General features: G+C 37.4%; 2 protein-coding genes across 2 annotated transcripts in view; one reads left to right on the top strand and one right to left on the bottom strand.

Moving 5' to 3' along the window:
* Positions 1-3,561: 3,561 nt before the first annotated feature.
* psmd7 (proteasome 26S subunit, non-ATPase 7) lies at positions 3,562-16,393 on the top strand. The gene is made up of 7 exons (XM_079802815.1): positions 3,562-3,950; positions 4,561-4,652; positions 4,729-4,821; positions 6,586-6,683; positions 9,247-9,327; positions 9,407-9,498; positions 15,573-16,393. Exons 1-7 carry the CDS (start codon positions 3,877-3,879, stop codon positions 16,027-16,029), a joined length of 987 nt encoding a protein of 328 aa, XP_079658941.1. The 5' UTR covers positions 3,562-3,876; the 3' UTR covers positions 16,030-16,393.
* Positions 16,371-17,112, bottom strand: part of pkd1l2b (polycystic kidney disease 1 like 2b) — a gene marked incomplete at its 5' end in the record, with an annotated part of 58,783 nt that continues 58,041 nt past the window's right edge. The window contains one exon of the mRNA XM_079838742.1: positions 16,371-16,813. Coding sequence (XP_079694868.1) covers positions 16,703-16,813 — 111 coding nt within the window. The 3' untranslated portion in view covers positions 16,371-16,702. The remainder of the gene's footprint in view (positions 16,814-17,112) is intronic.

Raw genomic sequence — 17,112 nt, 5'->3', positions numbered from 1 at the left:
AGATTACAAACGAGCAGCAGCTGTTAGCTCCATTAGCTGGTATTTCAAACATGGCGGATCTCAAGTTTGTGTTGGTCTTGTTGACCCCGCCCCCAGCACCTGACGTAATCGGTTCTTACTTCTAGCCCTGTTCTAGCCCAGCAATGTTTTGGTGCTACTTAAGAACCACTTTTCCTGGCTCGGAGCTAGGGCTTTGGGTGTGGAAACACAAAGAACCGATTTGAAACTAGGCTCTGGCTCCGATCTAGCTCTAGCTCTGCTTTGGTGGAAAAGGGGTAAGAGGTTCTTCAGCGGTTCTTCAGCAGTTCTTCAGCGGTTCTTCAGAGGTTCTTCAGCGGTTCTTCAGCGGTTCTTCAGCGGTTCTTCAGCGGTTCTTCAGTGGTTCTTCAGTGGTTCTTCAGCGGTTCTTCAGTAGTTCTTCAGAGGTTCTTCAGCGGTTCTTCAGTGGTTCTTCAGCGGTTCTTCAGCGGTTCTTCAGCGGTTCTTCAGTGGTTCTTCAGTGGTTCTTCAGCGGTTCTTCAGTAGTTCTTCAGAGGTTCTTCAGCGGTTCTTCAGTGGTTCTTCAGAGGTTCTTCAGTGGTTCTTCAGAGGTTCTTAAGAGGTTCTTCAGCGGTTCTTCAGTGGTTCTTCAGAGGTTCTTAAGAGGTTCTTCATCGGTTCTTCAGTGGTTCTTCAGCGGTTTTTCAGAGGTTCTTCAGTGATTCTTCAGCGGTTCTTCAGAGGTTCTTCATCGGTTCTTCAGCGGTTCTTCAGTGGTTCTTCATCGGTTCTTCAGTGGTTCTTCAGCGGTTCTTCAGAGGTTCTTCATCGGTTCTTCAGTGGTTCTTCAGCGGTTCTTCAGTGGTTCTTCAGCGTTTTTTAAGAGGTTCTTCATCGGTTCTTCAGTGGTTCTTCAGTGGTTCTTCAGCGGTTCTTCAGAGGTTCTTCAGTGGTTCTTCAGCGGTTCTTCAGAGGTTCTTCAGCGGTTCTTCAGAGGTTCCTTATCGGTTCTTCAGTGGTTCTTCAGTGGTTCTTCAGTGGTTCTTCAGAGGTTCTTCAGTGGTTCTTCAGAGGTTCTTCAGTGGTTCTTCAGTGGTTCTTCAGAGGTTCTTCAGTGGTTCTTCAGTGGTTCTTCAGAGGTTCTTCAGTGGTTCTTCAGTGGTTCTTCAGTGGTTCTTCAGTGGTTCTTCAGCGGTTCTTCAGAGGTTCTTCAGTGGTTCTTCAGCGGTTCTTCAGAGGTTCTTCAGCGGTTCTTCAGAGGTTCCTTATCGGTTCTTCAGTGGTTCTTCAGTGGTTCTTCAGTGGTTCTTCAGTGGTTCTTCAGTGGTTCTTCAGCGGTTCTTCAGAGGTTCTTCAGTGGTTCTTCAGCGGTTCTTCAGAGGTTCTTCAGCGGTTCTTCAGAGGTTCCTTATCGGTTCTTCAGCGTTTTTTAAGAGGTTCTTCATCGGTTCTTCAGTGGTTCTTCAGTGGTTCTTCAGCGGTTCTTCAGAGGTTCTTCAGTGGTTCTTCAGCGGTTCTTCAGTGGTTCTTCAGCGGTTTTTCAGAGGTTCCTTATCGGTTCTTCAGTGGTTCTTCAGTGGTTCTTCAGTGGTTCTTCAGAGGTTCTTCAGTGGTTCTTCAGCGGTTCTTCAGTGGTTCTTCAGCGGTTCTTCAGAGGTTCTTCATCGGTTCTTCAGTGGTTCTTCAGCGGTTTTTCAGAGGTTCTTCATCGGTTCTTCAGTGGTTCTTCAGCGTTTTTTCAGAGGTTCTTCAGCGGTTCTTCAGTGGTTCTTCAGCGGTTCTTCAGAGGTTCTTCAGCGGTTCTTTGACTAAGGTGCTATATAGCACTGCTACCATATACAGAACATGTTAAGATATGGTGCTATAACACCAAAAGTGGTTCCTCTATGATTACGACGAAGAACCATTTTTGGTGCCATATAGAACCTTTTTTTTTAGAGTGTATCTACATATTAGAAGAAAAGTTGTACCCACCCAAACACGGAGATGTGAATACTTGGTACACAATACACATTCAATGGATAATTTTTGATTATGAATGTCATTTTGAGTATAATATTAACTGCAGATGTCACAAAACAAGTGACTAAACAAGCAAGTTACTATACCTCACAACAAAAGCAATGATGTCAGAACTTAATTATTTAGATAGGAATTACATTTGTTTTTATTTTTTTGTAGTATTTACTTCCCCACAAAACAATTTTTATCAGTTGGGATACAATTAAATGCATATTTAAGTATTAAAGCAAATAGAGCACAAGCACTCTTTTCAAGAAAATATTTCACACAAAAAAGTTTGACCCCTGCACACTTTCTGGTCAGCAAATGTCAGTGGGACACATTTCTTAGGAAAACAAACATGTTTAACAAAGCACCCAATCAGTGTCTATGAAGAGTCGTGCCATCATGCCAGTGATGTTCTTGGGAAAAATGAAACCATTATTGTCTAGGGACAGCGCAGGCTGTGAGGACTGTTTGACACAATGTTTGGCAGCTTGACACATGATTCATGTTCAGCACATTCACTATTGTCCTCACACAATGGATGTTAAAGGGATAGTTCACCCAAAAATGAAAACTCTGTCATCGTTTCGGCTACTTTTTGGGTGAACTATCCATTTTTAGTTTAGTTTATACAGAATTAAACTGAGAACATTTGATTAAATCCTGAATTTGATTTGAGGTAGCGAACAGGATCCAGATTTGCAATTCAAATTCGAATGTAAGGAAGGAGTATTCAAAGTGATTCATAGAGTAATTGTTAACAAGAAAAGCACAAACTTTGACCTTATGAGAGTTTAAAAAGCCTTGACATGATGATGTAGCCTAAGCAGTTGTTTTCATTTACTCCTTTTACAGCTGTTAATAAATTAATTATAATACAGCATCGTATCATTATACCACTGTGTTAATTGCCTATAAATCTGCAAAGCAAATGAGATTAGCGGATCAACGTGGATAGTTTTACAATTGTTCAATCATTGACAAATCATCAGAAAAGCTACATGACAGTCATTCATAATAACTCTATGGTCTTCTTCATGTTCATATGTGATATGTTGTCAGTGGTCTTTCATAGTAATATCTGGACACATTCAGACCTACACTATCTCAGCCCTGCCATTTTTTATTATTTGATTTAAAGTTCACAAAATTTGTGGGGTCAATTTTTAATTACTTTATAGCCCTGTGTGATTTTATCTGTACTCGATTTATAACTTTGTAGACCACACAGTGCTTTATTACTCTACAATGGACATATCGACCGAACACTGAGGTCATTGTAGGCCTATGATGATTCATAAGGTGATTTCAGAAAAGCGTAGGCCTACATTATTTGCCCTCTGTGTACAAACAGATTAGGCTACGATGGAATTGTTGACACTTTTTATTTGAGTTTAGAGAGACTCCAAGGAATTTGTCAGTACATATATCAACTGACGAGAACTAGTTAACTAAATTACGGTCATTTAAATAAATAAATAAATAACTACCTAGCCGCATGAAGTAACCATAGAAGTAACACTAAACATGATAAACAGCGCCATCTGGTGTTTAAAGGAGCGCTGTAACATAAGCAAACAAAACAGATTACAATGGCCATGCATTCACTGATAAAAGTATACTGAATATTGTTATATTGCGGTGCTCGTCTTGTTTTTAGATAGTTGTCTAGATAGTTGTTTAGATACTATCAGTTGAAGGTTATCAGGGTGTAATTCTTCCTCCAGTCCAGAGGACGCTCGCGTGCGTCGTGTGCGTCATGCCGAAGCGCCACTGTGTGTAACACACGAAGCAGAAGCGGAACAAACGGCGCAGCGTCCATGAAACTGGCGTGCTGAGCAACAGAAAAACACAATTTTTTCCACAAGTATTCGGATTTATTGAGTGAAAATGCCGGACTTAGCAGTAGAAAGGGTCGTCGTTCATCCCTTGGTGCTACTGAGTGTCGTGGACCATTTTAACAGGTAAATATGAGTGTTGTGATGGTGCTATAGTAAAACTGTTAACTCACTGTCATTATGTGTCAATGGAAGTAGCCGCTACAAGCTAAAGGCTAACTGGATGCAATCACTCTCTAAGTAAAAACATGAAAAGAGACGACATTTTAAGAGTTTATACATTGAGGTATATTATGGCGCTACTACATATCGGCTTCTCTTAATAACATTAACGTTTATGTTATATCGTCGTCTTGCATAGGCACAGATAATATCTGACTAACTGAAGTCAGTTATGATTATTAACATGTACAGATCATTTTACTCGTAAGTATGACTGTAAGCTATCCGAAAATGACAATTCAATACACAAACTATAGAAATTAATAGCCTACTGTAATTTCATAAATAAACCAGATTTATTGCGCGTTTTCCTACTTCATTTATTGTGATGCATAACTTGCTGTGTGACATATATCTGTATATATTATGTTTATATTACTATAGTTCAATTGTAATACATGATCTGACACCGCTTATATATTCAAAAAGAGTTAAATTTAACCATTCAAAAACATTGTATTAGTTTTTTTTGTATTCTCTGTAAACCTCTGTAAACCTTGTCTTTGTTTTGTAGGATCGGTAAAGTTGGCAGTCAGAAGCGAGTTGTGGGTGTTCTTCTGGGCTCATGGCATAAGAAAGTGCTTGATGTGTCCAACAGCTTCGCTGGTATGTCTGCATCTCTTAGTGTACAATTCAAAAAAATTAAATATAGTGTAATTAATGTTTATTAATTGTGTGCCAGTGCCTTTTGATGAGGACGACAAGGATGATTCAGTTTGGTTCCTCGACCACGACTATCTGGAGAATATGTACGGCATGTTCAAGAAAGTCAATGGTAAGATTGCTTAAAGGAATAGTTCGCCCAAAAATGACAATTCTGTCATTAATTACTCATCCTCATGTCGTGCCAAACCCGTAAGACTTTCGTTCATCTTCAGAACACAAATGAAGATGCTTTTGATGAAATCTGAGCGCTTTATGTCCCTCCATTGACAGCTACACAACTACCACTTTGACAGAAAGTTCATAAAGAGATCGTAAAACTAACCGTATGAATTGAGCGGTTTAGTCCAAATTTTCAGAAGCACGTCTGAGCTTCCTCAAGAACCAATGAGGTTCATTCTCGTGATACACAGTTTTGATTGAGCTTCTGTTTATGTTCGCTGATGAATGTTTATATGTGAATAAAAGACTAAATTCAGTCTGTTCATCATATAAAGCGACCGAGTCTCTTTTTAATTATGATTATTACTATTGCTTATAATATATTTAATAATATTTAACAAAATAAGAAATGTTACTATTACAATAACATTTTCATTATTACAAATAAAAAATAGAGTATTTAAGAATAAATATAACAATATAATAATAATAATATTTATATTTTACAGAAAACATATTTTACAAAAAACTGCAGGGTTACCTTAACATGCAGGCAGCCTATGACTAAAAATCACTAGAAATGTCTAAGGATTTAGTGTAAAATATATTATTATTAATAATTATTATTATTATTTAATTTTTGTCAGGAGGTCTATGTCTTTAATATGAAATATGAGCCTCTTATGCATCCACTGTGGGGGAAACACTCCTGTACACTGGAGAAAAACATATGGATTGTCATACATTTATTTAGAGGAGTATTATTTTTTACCCAAAATAGGATGTAGTGAGCACTGCTGAGCACTAAACACACTCATGTTTTATTCATACTGGAGGCCAGAGGCCGCCCTCGAGCAGAAATGCCACATTTACCTCAGAGAGAAGTAATATAATGACGTTTGCAGGAAATTCCTAATGTGTAGTTGAATAAAAAGAAGATAAAAGCGCTTTGATTAAACATGAAGACAATGAACACACGACTGCATCAAGATATGGTGTATCTCGGGTATTTTCATAATAATAAAGTATATTATAATGCAGTGCTAATCGACATAGAATTTATCACTGCATAGAATACTATAAAATAATGAATCGTCTGCCTCATTCTGTGATAAGAAGCCACATCAGCTCACAAAAAGGAAATATCAAACACTCGACTGATGATAAGAAGTGAGTTAAAGCGTTATTAAACATTGTCTTTTTTTAGTTTTTTCAAACTCGCATTATAAGCGACTCAAACTCGCAGTGCTTTCAGACGGAGCAGCGGTTACTCCTGATCTGTCTGATTTCATTAAAATCGCAGCCTTTACGCTTTCATAATCGCACATAAGCCAAATCACGATTGGAGTTTGATTTCGATTAATCGTGCAGCCCTAATTAAACCACTCAATTCATTTCGATTAGTTTTACAATCTCTTTATGAACTTTGTGTCAAAGTTGTTGTATAGCTGTCGATGGAGGGACAGAAAGCTCTCAGATTTCATCAAAAAGATCTTCATTTGTGTTCTGAAGATGAACGGAAGTCTTACGGGTTTGGAACATGAGGATGAGTAAATAATGACAGAATTTAAATTTTTGTGTGAGCACACCCTTTAACTATGCACATATCAAGAACCAATATTATATTTTATACAACATTTAATGTCATTGTTATAGGACATGACCTCATATCCAATGTCTAATAGAGTAATGGTATTATTTCTTTCAATTCTAGCAAGGGAGCGAATAGTTGGGTGGTACCACACGGGCCCGAAGCTGCACAAGAATGATATTGCCATAAATGAGCTCATGAAACAGTACTGCTCCAATTCGGTATGTAATACTGTTTATTTTAATAATGTTTGGCTTAGTTTACACTGTATATCTGACAAAAGCATGTCTGGGTAATGTTCCATTCTAAAATTAAAACAGATATAATATTTTGCATAAAAATTATACACAATAATAATACTTATTTAATATATATATTTAAAATAAAAAATATTCCACCTCTTTCATGTCATCCTGATCGGCCAATAACAAGTTTAGTGACTTCCGATCAAGTCATAAAATGTGACTATCAATCGGAGGATCCTTAATAATATCTTTATCTGTAATTATATTTTTGTTTATTATATTTAAATAATTTGTATTAATATAAATTATAAACAGAAGCTTTGCTTTAGTATTATTAACTTTGCATTTTGACAGTTTTTTTTTTTATTCCCACTATCATTCTTTTTTTTTTATTCCCACTATCATTCTTTCTCGATTAGTGATTCTCATTACATTCATGTTTTACTGAATGCTTGAATTACAGGCAGTACAACAAATATTAGTATGATGTATAATTTACAATTTAAGTCTTGTTATTTATTATTATTATTATTATTATTTTGATTTACAGTACTGGGATTTGGCAGAGGATATTTAAAGAGTACCTATCATGGCATTTAAAATGTTCCAAATATTATTTTAGAAGTCCCCAACAACAGTTTTGCATGCATGCAATGACAAAAAAGACTTTAGTTTTCTTATAATATGCATTTATTTTTACCTGTTTTGACAGCGATTCTCAAATGATTCCTTTAGTGATTCACTTTTCAAAACCCTGCCTTTACGTGACGCTAATCTGCGGTGATTGGTCAGATGACCCAGTCAGTTGTTATTGGTATAGTCTGTGCAGATATTCTCGGAAACGGAACGCCCATCAAAGTCTTATAATGACAGTAATTTGTTAATATGTGTCAGGAGTTATGAATATGAAAACCGCGTCGGTACTGTTTGATTGTAATATGAGCCTCAGCTGATCTCATTCATAAAAAAACTCCTCACGAAGACTCGCGACAAATCAACATCCCTCAGGGCTTTTAGTTCAAAAGTGTGCAGATGAGGAGACATATTGATAGATTCTCATATGTCTGTGTCAAATTTCTAAACAGAGGAGTATTTTTTATTCAATACTTCCTCAAAATGGGCAGAAATAGCCTAATCATGAGCGATTGAGTCTCTTATGTGTTGTTTTCAATTCATACTGGCAGCCGGAGGGCGCTCTGTGCACATGTAGTCCATATGGTACAGACAGACGAAGAAGAACCATGTGCCATAATAAAAGTCCATAATAAAAGCTTCCTGAGATCGCGAAACATACATTTGACGACTAATAATAAACACTCAATCGCGACGATGTATGGTTTGTCTTCAAGCCACTTAGTCTTCAAATGCTCATCCTTGGGCAGATGAAAAAAGTTTGCTTTTGAGTCGCACTTCAGAACACAGTGTCTCGTCGCCATGATGTTTTCTAGTTTTCACTGGCGTCTTGGAGCGCAATAAGTGGGCGTATCGTATTCAAATAACTTGACAAGTTGACGTCATCTAGTCAGAGAAAAAGCTTCGGTCTTCTAACGATTCTTAAAAATGACTCCGAGTCGACTCTTACTTTTGAAAGAAAATAACTATATATACGGTGCACTGTCATATTTCAAGCTATCACAGGATGTTTTTGTTCACTTAGATCTATGTTACACACTACATGAAAGGTAAATTTCAAAATTCCATGATAGGTGCTCTTTAATTGTAATGAAAAGGATGCCATAATACAAAATCTTAAAGGATTAGTTCACTTTAAAATGAAAATTAGCCCATGATTTACTCACCCTCAAGCCATCCTAGGTGTATATGAGTTTATTCTTTCTGATGAACACAATCAGTTATATTAATAAATATCCTGGCTCTTCCAAGCTTTATAATGGCTGTGAACAGGGCTCACGAGTTTGAAGCTCAAAAATGTCCATCCATCCATCATAAATGTACTCCACACGGATCCAGGGGGTTAATAAAGGCCTTCTGAAGCGAATTTATGCGGTTTTGTTACGAAAATATCCATATTTAAGACTTTATAAAGTAAAAAAATCTAGATTCCGGTAGACCGTGTTCCGTATTCAACTTACGCCTCTCGCAGTTCAAAACGCTTACACTACATCCAACGTCATGCGTCACGTCAGTTGCGCTTTTTCCGCAAGTTAAATAAGGACGGTGGTCTTGCAGAAGCTAGATATTTTACATTATAAAGTTTTAAATATGGATATTTTTCTTACAGTGAGCCCCGTTCACTGCCATTATAAAGCTTGAAAGAGCCAGTATATTTATTAATATAACTCTGAAGGTGATAAGGCGAATAAATTATGGGGTAATTTCATTTTAAAGTGAACTAATCCTTTAATATTTCAAAAAATAGGCTTCGTTTTCTTTATGCAAAATATAATTTCCTACTTTTCATTTTTGGGGTGAAATGCATCTTGTATATGTTCTTGACATGTTTCATGAGGTTCACCCACCACCATACAGGAGAAACGGCTTCATTTAAGCTTATTAAAATCCATTGTATTTCCCAAAGGTTTTAGTCATTATTGATGTGAAACCCAAAGACCTGGGCTTGCCAACTGAAGCTTACATCTCAGTGGAGGAAGTGCATGATGTAAGTATTTGTGCAGTTCTCTTATATATTATGTTTGACGCCTCTCATGCTAATTATTGACATTTATTCTTTGCTGAAGGATGGAACTCCCACATCTAAGACGTTTGAGCATGTGACCAGTGAGATCGGAGCAGAGGAGGCGGAGGAAGTGGGTGTAGAGCATTTGTTGCGGTAAGACGGAGACAAACTTGTACATAAATAATTAGCTGATTCATTTTACATGTATTAAAGTGCCCCTATTATGCTTTTTGGGATATTACCTTTCATGCAGTGTGTAATATAGCAGTTTGTGAATGTAAAATGTCTGCAAACTGCAAGACAAATAGAGATCTTGTCTCACAAAAGAATCAATTCTGAACTGCCTGAAACGAGTCATTAGTAATTCCAGTCCTACATAGGTTTGTAACAAATGTGTATAATGCCAGTCTGTGGTCTTCAATGGCTGCCCACGAACAACGTCTACCAAACACTGTAGTTGTATCTGAGACTGGAAGAGCTTGCTGTGTGTTGTCGACATGACAAGAAGAGGCTATTTTCTGCGCTGTGAAAGCAAATCCATTTTACATGCACTTCCAAAGGATGTGGACTCGTGCTGGAATTGATGCGGTAAAACCGACGCCAACGTTACTGTTCGTATCACTGTGTATTCATAGCTTTCATGTGACACCACAGCATTATAGGAACGCCCACCTGGAGGGCAAAACAAGGCTTTCCTCCATTGCCCGCCACTCATTTTTACCAGGTTTGTAGTCAGTTTTAAAGCAGTAAGACACTAGCCACGTTTACATGCGCAGTTTTTTTGTCATTCCGATTGAAAGATTCAGTGGACTGTTTACATGAGACGTTATCTAAACCGATCTGGTGTTTACATGTGCTGACTTTCAGTCGGAATCATTTTGTGACATGCGCACACAGTTTGTCTGCCGCATCAGATTCGTAACGTTAGTATCGTGGATCAATAGTGTTGGTAATTTTTACATTTATTTATTATTATAAATGTATTATTTAGTAGTTTAAACTAATTTATGTCCTATACAATGGCTATTTCAACAGCTGTGAATGATGAATGCGGAATCAAAATTAATTCAATTCATTTATTTTGAAAAACACAAAATTAACTATAAAATGCACCCAAATTATTAATAAAAACTAGGGATGCACCGAATCCAGATTTTTGGGGTTCGGCCGAATACCGAATCCACTGGTCAAGATTCGGCCGAATCCGAATCCGAATACCGAATCCTACTCCCATCCGCAGTCCATTATCAAAGTAAACACATTAATGAAGTTAACAACGTCCACAGCAGTGTAGGGATGCCATTAACTGTTTTGGTCAAGTTTACTAAAGTAAACATTGTCGTGTATGTTCTTCTCGACGCTATTTCATGATGGTTTATAGAAAAATTACCCCGAGTCGTCCTCTGTTGTTTCAAAGAACAACCCAACGGAGAGCGCAGGAGGCGCGCGCTAGGGTTGTGCCGACATCAAGATGGAGCGCCACCATCGTGAAGCCACGCCCCCGTTGCGAGTCTGACAGCGTATTAGTTAAACTAAAAACTTAGCAGGGATTGCTCTGTAAATTAAATTGAGAATGTAACTAATGCATATATGCTATTTTAAATACTGTAGTCTATGCCAGATATATAGCCTACATTTTGAAATCATTTGAGGCTGAAACATCCATAAGCATGCATGTTTATTTTAGCACTTCCGTCAGTGAAACAACACAGCCTATAAAACATCTAAACGATTATCAGTAAATAATGGTAACCTCAAGAATATATGAAAATTAAATATTAGTTAGAAAAATATTTGATTCATACTATTTCCCCGCAAAGATGTGTCATATACCGCTCTGCGCTTTGAGAGGAATGGGACACTGAATAGACACCTTCTCGAATATCTTCGTCTTCATATGTTCTACTGATGTTGCAAAGCAACACTTGTTGTAAAAGGTCTGAAGAGTGGATTTTATTTTCCACAGGGTCAAGACATTTAGACAATGTTTGATTATTCACTGCCAGAGAAAACGAAACTAAAATCACCGGCGTGTGTGTGTGTGTGTGAAATGCGCTATTCAAATAAACCAAACTTGACGCGCCTTACCAAGTTTAATAACAAGAACAAACTGTGTTAAATAAAATTTGAAGTAAAAGGCTATTCGTCTTACAGTGTTTTTTATACTTTCCCACAGTAAAGGATGTGAAGTTATAATAGACTTAATTATAAGCAAACGAAAGGAAGAAACGTTTATAATCCCCTGCGAACATGGGTGCGACGCGAGTGAAGATTTGGGAAAAGAAACGAGATGTCCATGTCCATTGGGATAAAATGGGCTAGGCCTATTGTTCAAATTCACGGAAAATCGAGTGACCAGATACAGATCGCAAAACAGAATTAAAAAGAGCTCTCTGACCATTATTTCCTTTCTAGGCTAAACAAAGCTTTGTGTTTCACTCCTGTGGTAATATTCACGTGAAACAGCATTCACATACAAAACACTGGGTTAGTAAAATAACGAAGTTATTTTTTTAAAGTAGAAAATAGTATTTATGTTAAGAGATATATTAATAAAAAGAGCTCAACTCTTAAGTGGAAGGAACCTATTTTTCCCCCTCCCGTGCAACCTAGCGGATGAATCATTATTTGGGTTAGTAAAAATAACGAAATGATGGTTTTAAGAGAATAGTATATGTAAAGATATATAGTAGCCTATATTATCTACCTATTTACCTAATTCCGGTTCTTCAAGCTTACGGATTCAGTGTATTTTCGTTTTGTCATCTTAATTTGGTAATTATTTAAGTGAAAAATATTTAGTGTAGGCCTATTTTATTAATTTTATTAATATTTTATCTGATCTATAGATCTATAGGCTGTTTGCAAGGTAAAATAAAATACATTTTGGCTGCTGTCTGTAGATTCCTTCATGCACAACTCGTATTCTCTCGGATGTTTCATATGCAAATGTTATAACAGCGGCTGTTGTTTAGGGTCCTTGTCATCACGAGACAAATCGGGATTGCAAATTGAACGCGTAGCTCAACTTGAATCGCCTTCTTTTGACTTAAAGTATACTGCCACGTTTTCTGTTCATGAGTTCCATTTTCACTTTCAACAGCGGCGTCATTACGTTCGACCAGCGGGGCGCGCATAGTGCAAGCCTAGTGTTCGGGTTCGGTGGAAAAAAATTCTGAGGTTCGGCAGAAACCGAACCCAGTCAAAAAGCCCAATATTCGGCCGAATCCGAACCCGAACCCTGGATTCGGTGCATCCCTAATAAAAACATAGGATGTATGGTGAAACATGAATGAAAGCATTCAAGACGTGTTCCGCATACTAGTACTAAACGCATAGATATTTCAGATGATTAAGGAAATATACCATAATCACAAAGGTATAAATATTAACAAAAGTAATTAAAGTAGACTGTTGTTCAACTTTTTTTTTTATATCTAACTTACGAGAAACAAAATGTCGACACGTCCTCTCCAGCAGCTTGAATGTTCCCCGTTGCCATGGCAACTCTCAACGGCCACCAGGACTTGTACAGTTTTATAAAAGCTATTCATTATTTGTTGTAAAGTGTAAGAATCACCTCAGAAAAATGAATTCTTCTGTCAGGTGCAGTTGAAGCCTCGGACAAACGCTGTCAAGATGAGATGGTGTAGCCAGGTTATGTCTGTGTCATTATTCCAACATCATGTTCATAACATGTTACGAAATAAAGTTTAATACCTCGGAAAAATTAACTTTCCTCTCTTGTCAACATTAGCCTGGTGTGAGAGGTTGTGTGAGAGGTTGTGGAGTTGTGGAGGCGCGCGCTGTATATCACGTCACGGAAAGACGTACACTCATAGTAATCGGATCAGGTCGTTTACATGGTGGACTTTTTCGTTTGATCGGTTCATGAAAAGGTTTATCCCACCCCTCTCAAACCGATTACAATTTCATTCGGTTTGGGCATTTTTATTCCGATTGAGGTGTTTATATGGAGCATTTTCATTCGGATTGGACTTTTAAACCGATTACAGTGCTCCATGTAAACACACCTAGTGATATTAAAATACCAAATTCAATATACACCTTATTGATGATGCATACTTTGTACTAGGGTTGTCCCAGAATTATAAAGAAAACACGCTTGGTTCATATTCTATCTCTCTCACTCACTCACTCACTCACTCACTCACTCACTCACTCACTCACTCACTCACCTACTCACACACACACACACACACACACACACACACACACACACACACACACACACACACACACACACACACACACACACACACACACACACACACACACAGGTAACATTCTAGGCAGAGGCCTACCGAGTATAATTAAGGGTTTATGTTTACATTTATTTGAAACTATTTTAAGTGTAACCATAATTAGAATTTGTTTCCTTTTAAAAGAGATTTCTGCCTATTATGTAATTGACATTTTACATTTACTTGATTGTTAATAAATTGTTACATTTTTGATCCTTTCTGAATTAATCTGTAATTATTAACTATCTCCAATGTGGAACGGTATAATTGCAACAAAGGGTTAAAACGGAACGATTAAATGTATGATTAACTATCAAATATAAATGATCAAACAACCAGTTGGCGTTCTCTTCTAAATGCCACAACTATGATAAATGGAGTCAGATAAAGAATATTATAATCAAATCCATGTTTCCAGCTGAGACACTGAACACGCGTGCGGCCTTCACCGCGTTTCGCTACCGATCCTTGGAGCGAATTCATGCCGTCTTACAGTATATTAGGGCTGAACGATTTTGGAAAAAAATCTAATTGCGAATTTTTTTTTAAATTTTATAACCAATATTGCGATTGCGATTTAATATGCGATTATTTTTTAAACTCTTTATCTTCTGTATTATTCAACAATACATTATTGTATAGTAATGGTGGAAATCTTTAATTGGTACCTCACAATCCGATTCCGATTCTGGGAGTCACGATCCGATTCCAAAACAATTCTTTCTCAAAAGTTTTTAATAAATTAATAAGATTAATATTAATAATTAATGTTTTTTATTACGATATATGTAATTATAAGCTTTTTAAAATAACTACACATTATAACATTTTAATTAAAACAATTGCATGTTGATAATTTTAAATATATAAACTAATATAGCTGCAAATCAAAGTAGTAAATCATAAAGAGAAACAAAAAAAACATATTACAAACAATGAACAAAGAGTGCTTTCAGTATTTAAGAGTGTCTGAACTGTGAGTGATTTTTCTCTTTCTCAGCTTTACTGTTTGATTATTAATCATGACATCATAGACAGCGGGAGACCTGCATTCACACTAATGCACAGATCTCTTTTGAAATATAAGATGTTTTTGCCCTGTCTGTTTAATTCATTAAAACATTACTGATGGTGTTTACATTAATTTTGCGTCATAAAAGCATTTTGAGACGCGCACAGACGCGTGCTCTTCACAATGCGCCGCGTGAGCATTTGAAATGGAAAGCCTTCTGTCAGTGAGTTACTAACGACATGAATGAAGCCTTCGTTGAGCATTTGTAAGGAAAATACCGGCGGGCGAGAACACACACAGTAAGCGTGACATCAGTTTCTCACAGCGCTTATCCTGTGCAAAGAAGCCTGCGAATTGCAATTCGCGCCGTCAACCTTTCCGAACGTTATGAAATATTATTTTATGGTTCGTGCGTGATTGTGTGTGTGTGTGTGTGAGAGAGATATAATGGAAGCAATCCGAATACGGGTGTTTCTAAAACACACGCAGCGCCACCGCGCACCTGCAGTTAAAATCTAAGCTCAGAATCGATCCAGAATCATTGGAGAGATGATGGTAGCCTTTAGTATGAACAACACCATATTAGATAGATCAAACACAAATAGTTTTTTTTTCTTTTAGGCCAGGCATATGATAGGCTATGTGTAACGTGCCAAGTTGATGCTTCTTCTGCAGACTTTACTCTCGCGTGTCACGTGACCAGACTGTAATCGCAGCCTTTGCGGTTAGGAAATCGCGTTATAGCATATCGCGATATTATCGCAAATGCAATTAATCGTTCAGCCCTACAGTATATTATGAGAAAATGGAGATTTTTGACCTTGGATGCATGTAAACCTGTTGTAGGAGACGTCCAAACAACATTAGGAACCTTGAAAATGGCATAATGGGACACTTTAAAACATCTGCGAGCAACCTGGTTTATTTATTCTCATGATGCTTTCTTGCAGTGATATCAAGGACACAACAGTTGGCACTTTGTCGCAACGCATCACCAATCAGGTGCATGGCCTGAAAGGGCTCAACTCCAAGCTGTTGGATATCAAGAGCTACCTGGAGAAGGTCGCGACCGGCAAACTGCCCATCAATCACCAGATCATTTATCAGCTGCAGGACGTGTTCAATCTGCTGCCTGATGTCAACCTGCAGGAGTTCGTCAAGGCCTTCTACCTTAAGACCAACGACCAGATGCTTGTGGTCTATCTGGCCTCGCTCATCCGCTCCGTAGTGGCACTACATAATCTCATCAATAACAAAATTGCTAACCGGGACGCAGAAAAGAAAGAGGGCCAGGAGAAAGACGACAGCAAGAAAGAGAAGAAGGACGAGAAGGATAAAGATAAGGACAAAGACAAGGAGAAGGGAGACGCCGCAGCCAAGAAAGATGACAAAAAGGAAAAGAAATGAACCTGAACTGGCATGAACTTGGGCTAACGCAATCTTGGCTGAACAAGGGAGGTGGTCTGCGTTTCTTTGCCTCCTCTTTTAACAATCTCCAGGCTAAATCGGGCATCGTGTCTGTCTTTTTGATATAAAGGACTTGTATTCTGTTTTGATTAAAAGAGAAAGAAATTCATTTCAGATGTTCTTTTCTTTCTTGATGTTTGGTCCTGATCAAAGTTGACCCATTTACATTATAACACCGTTATTAGACCATCAGAATATCATGACAAGTGTCCAGTGTTACAGCAAAGTCCAACCGCAGCCGTGTCATTGTATTTACACTGATGAGATTTCTTTTTTTATTATCATAAAAGCAATGTCAAACAAGCTCCTGTGGCCTAACCTGTTTTATTTTGTTCACTACATGCAAAGTGTACAGTTTGTTACAAGTTCACAAAGAGCGCTACTTCATTTAAACGTGGCTAGTTTATAACATGTTTCAGAAATAATATGCTCCTTAAAAGTACATTTTGCTTTTCCTGAAAAGAAAATTAAAGTTTGATCAAAACTACCATGTGTTATTGTAGAAGCAGTTATTTTAAAGTTAAAATTCAACAGAGAAACTGATATTTTCAGTCTGCAAAAGGCAGGAAGAAAGTGCAATCCTCTTGTAGGATCACAGGCCGATGATTGAGGACTAGGTTTTCTTGTCACTATGAGGAGTTTCTTCCTTCTTCTTACATTTGATCCCAAAAAGACTGAGGATCTTCACCAAAATCAGGTCAACGATTTCCTCTTCCTCCAAAGGCTGAGTATCACAAGAGTAATTTCAGTTATTAAAACTTAATGTTTACATTACATGGTTCAAGTGACCCAATTCTGATTTTGTCCTCCCATGTGGCACAGATCGGATATGACCCAAAAACGTGTAAGCAGGAAAAAAATCAAATGGATTCTGATATTCTCGGATCGTTTTCAGGCCTCATTTATGTGTAAATATATCACCGATTCTTGAGATAAGGGACGAAACATGTTTTAGATGTTTAAATATAAAAACTAACATACATTATTAAAAATTGGTATTTTTTTGTAGACAACGGTCTCGGA

Source organism: Gobio gobio (genome assembly GCF_949357685.1).
Source record: "Gobio gobio genome assembly, chromosome: 2".
NCBI classification, from domain to species: domain Eukaryota; kingdom Metazoa; phylum Chordata; class Actinopteri; order Cypriniformes; family Gobionidae; genus Gobio; species Gobio gobio.
This window is presented reverse-complemented; position numbering and strand designations above follow the sequence as displayed.

Bases quoted from the DNA above. Each gene is read 5' to 3' on its own strand.
- psmd7 (XM_079802815.1), top strand. From the start codon at position 3,877: ATGCCGGACTTAGCAGTAGAAAGGGTCGTCGTTCATCCCTTGGTGCTA. The intron at 4,822-6,585 runs GTAAGATTGCTT...TTTCAATTCTAG, and splicing joins CATGTTCAAGAAAGTCAATG to CAAGGGAGCGAATAGTTGGG. The intron at 9,328-9,406 runs GTAAGTATTTGT...TCTTTGCTGAAG, and splicing joins CAGTGGAGGAAGTGCATGAT to GATGGAACTCCCACATCTAA.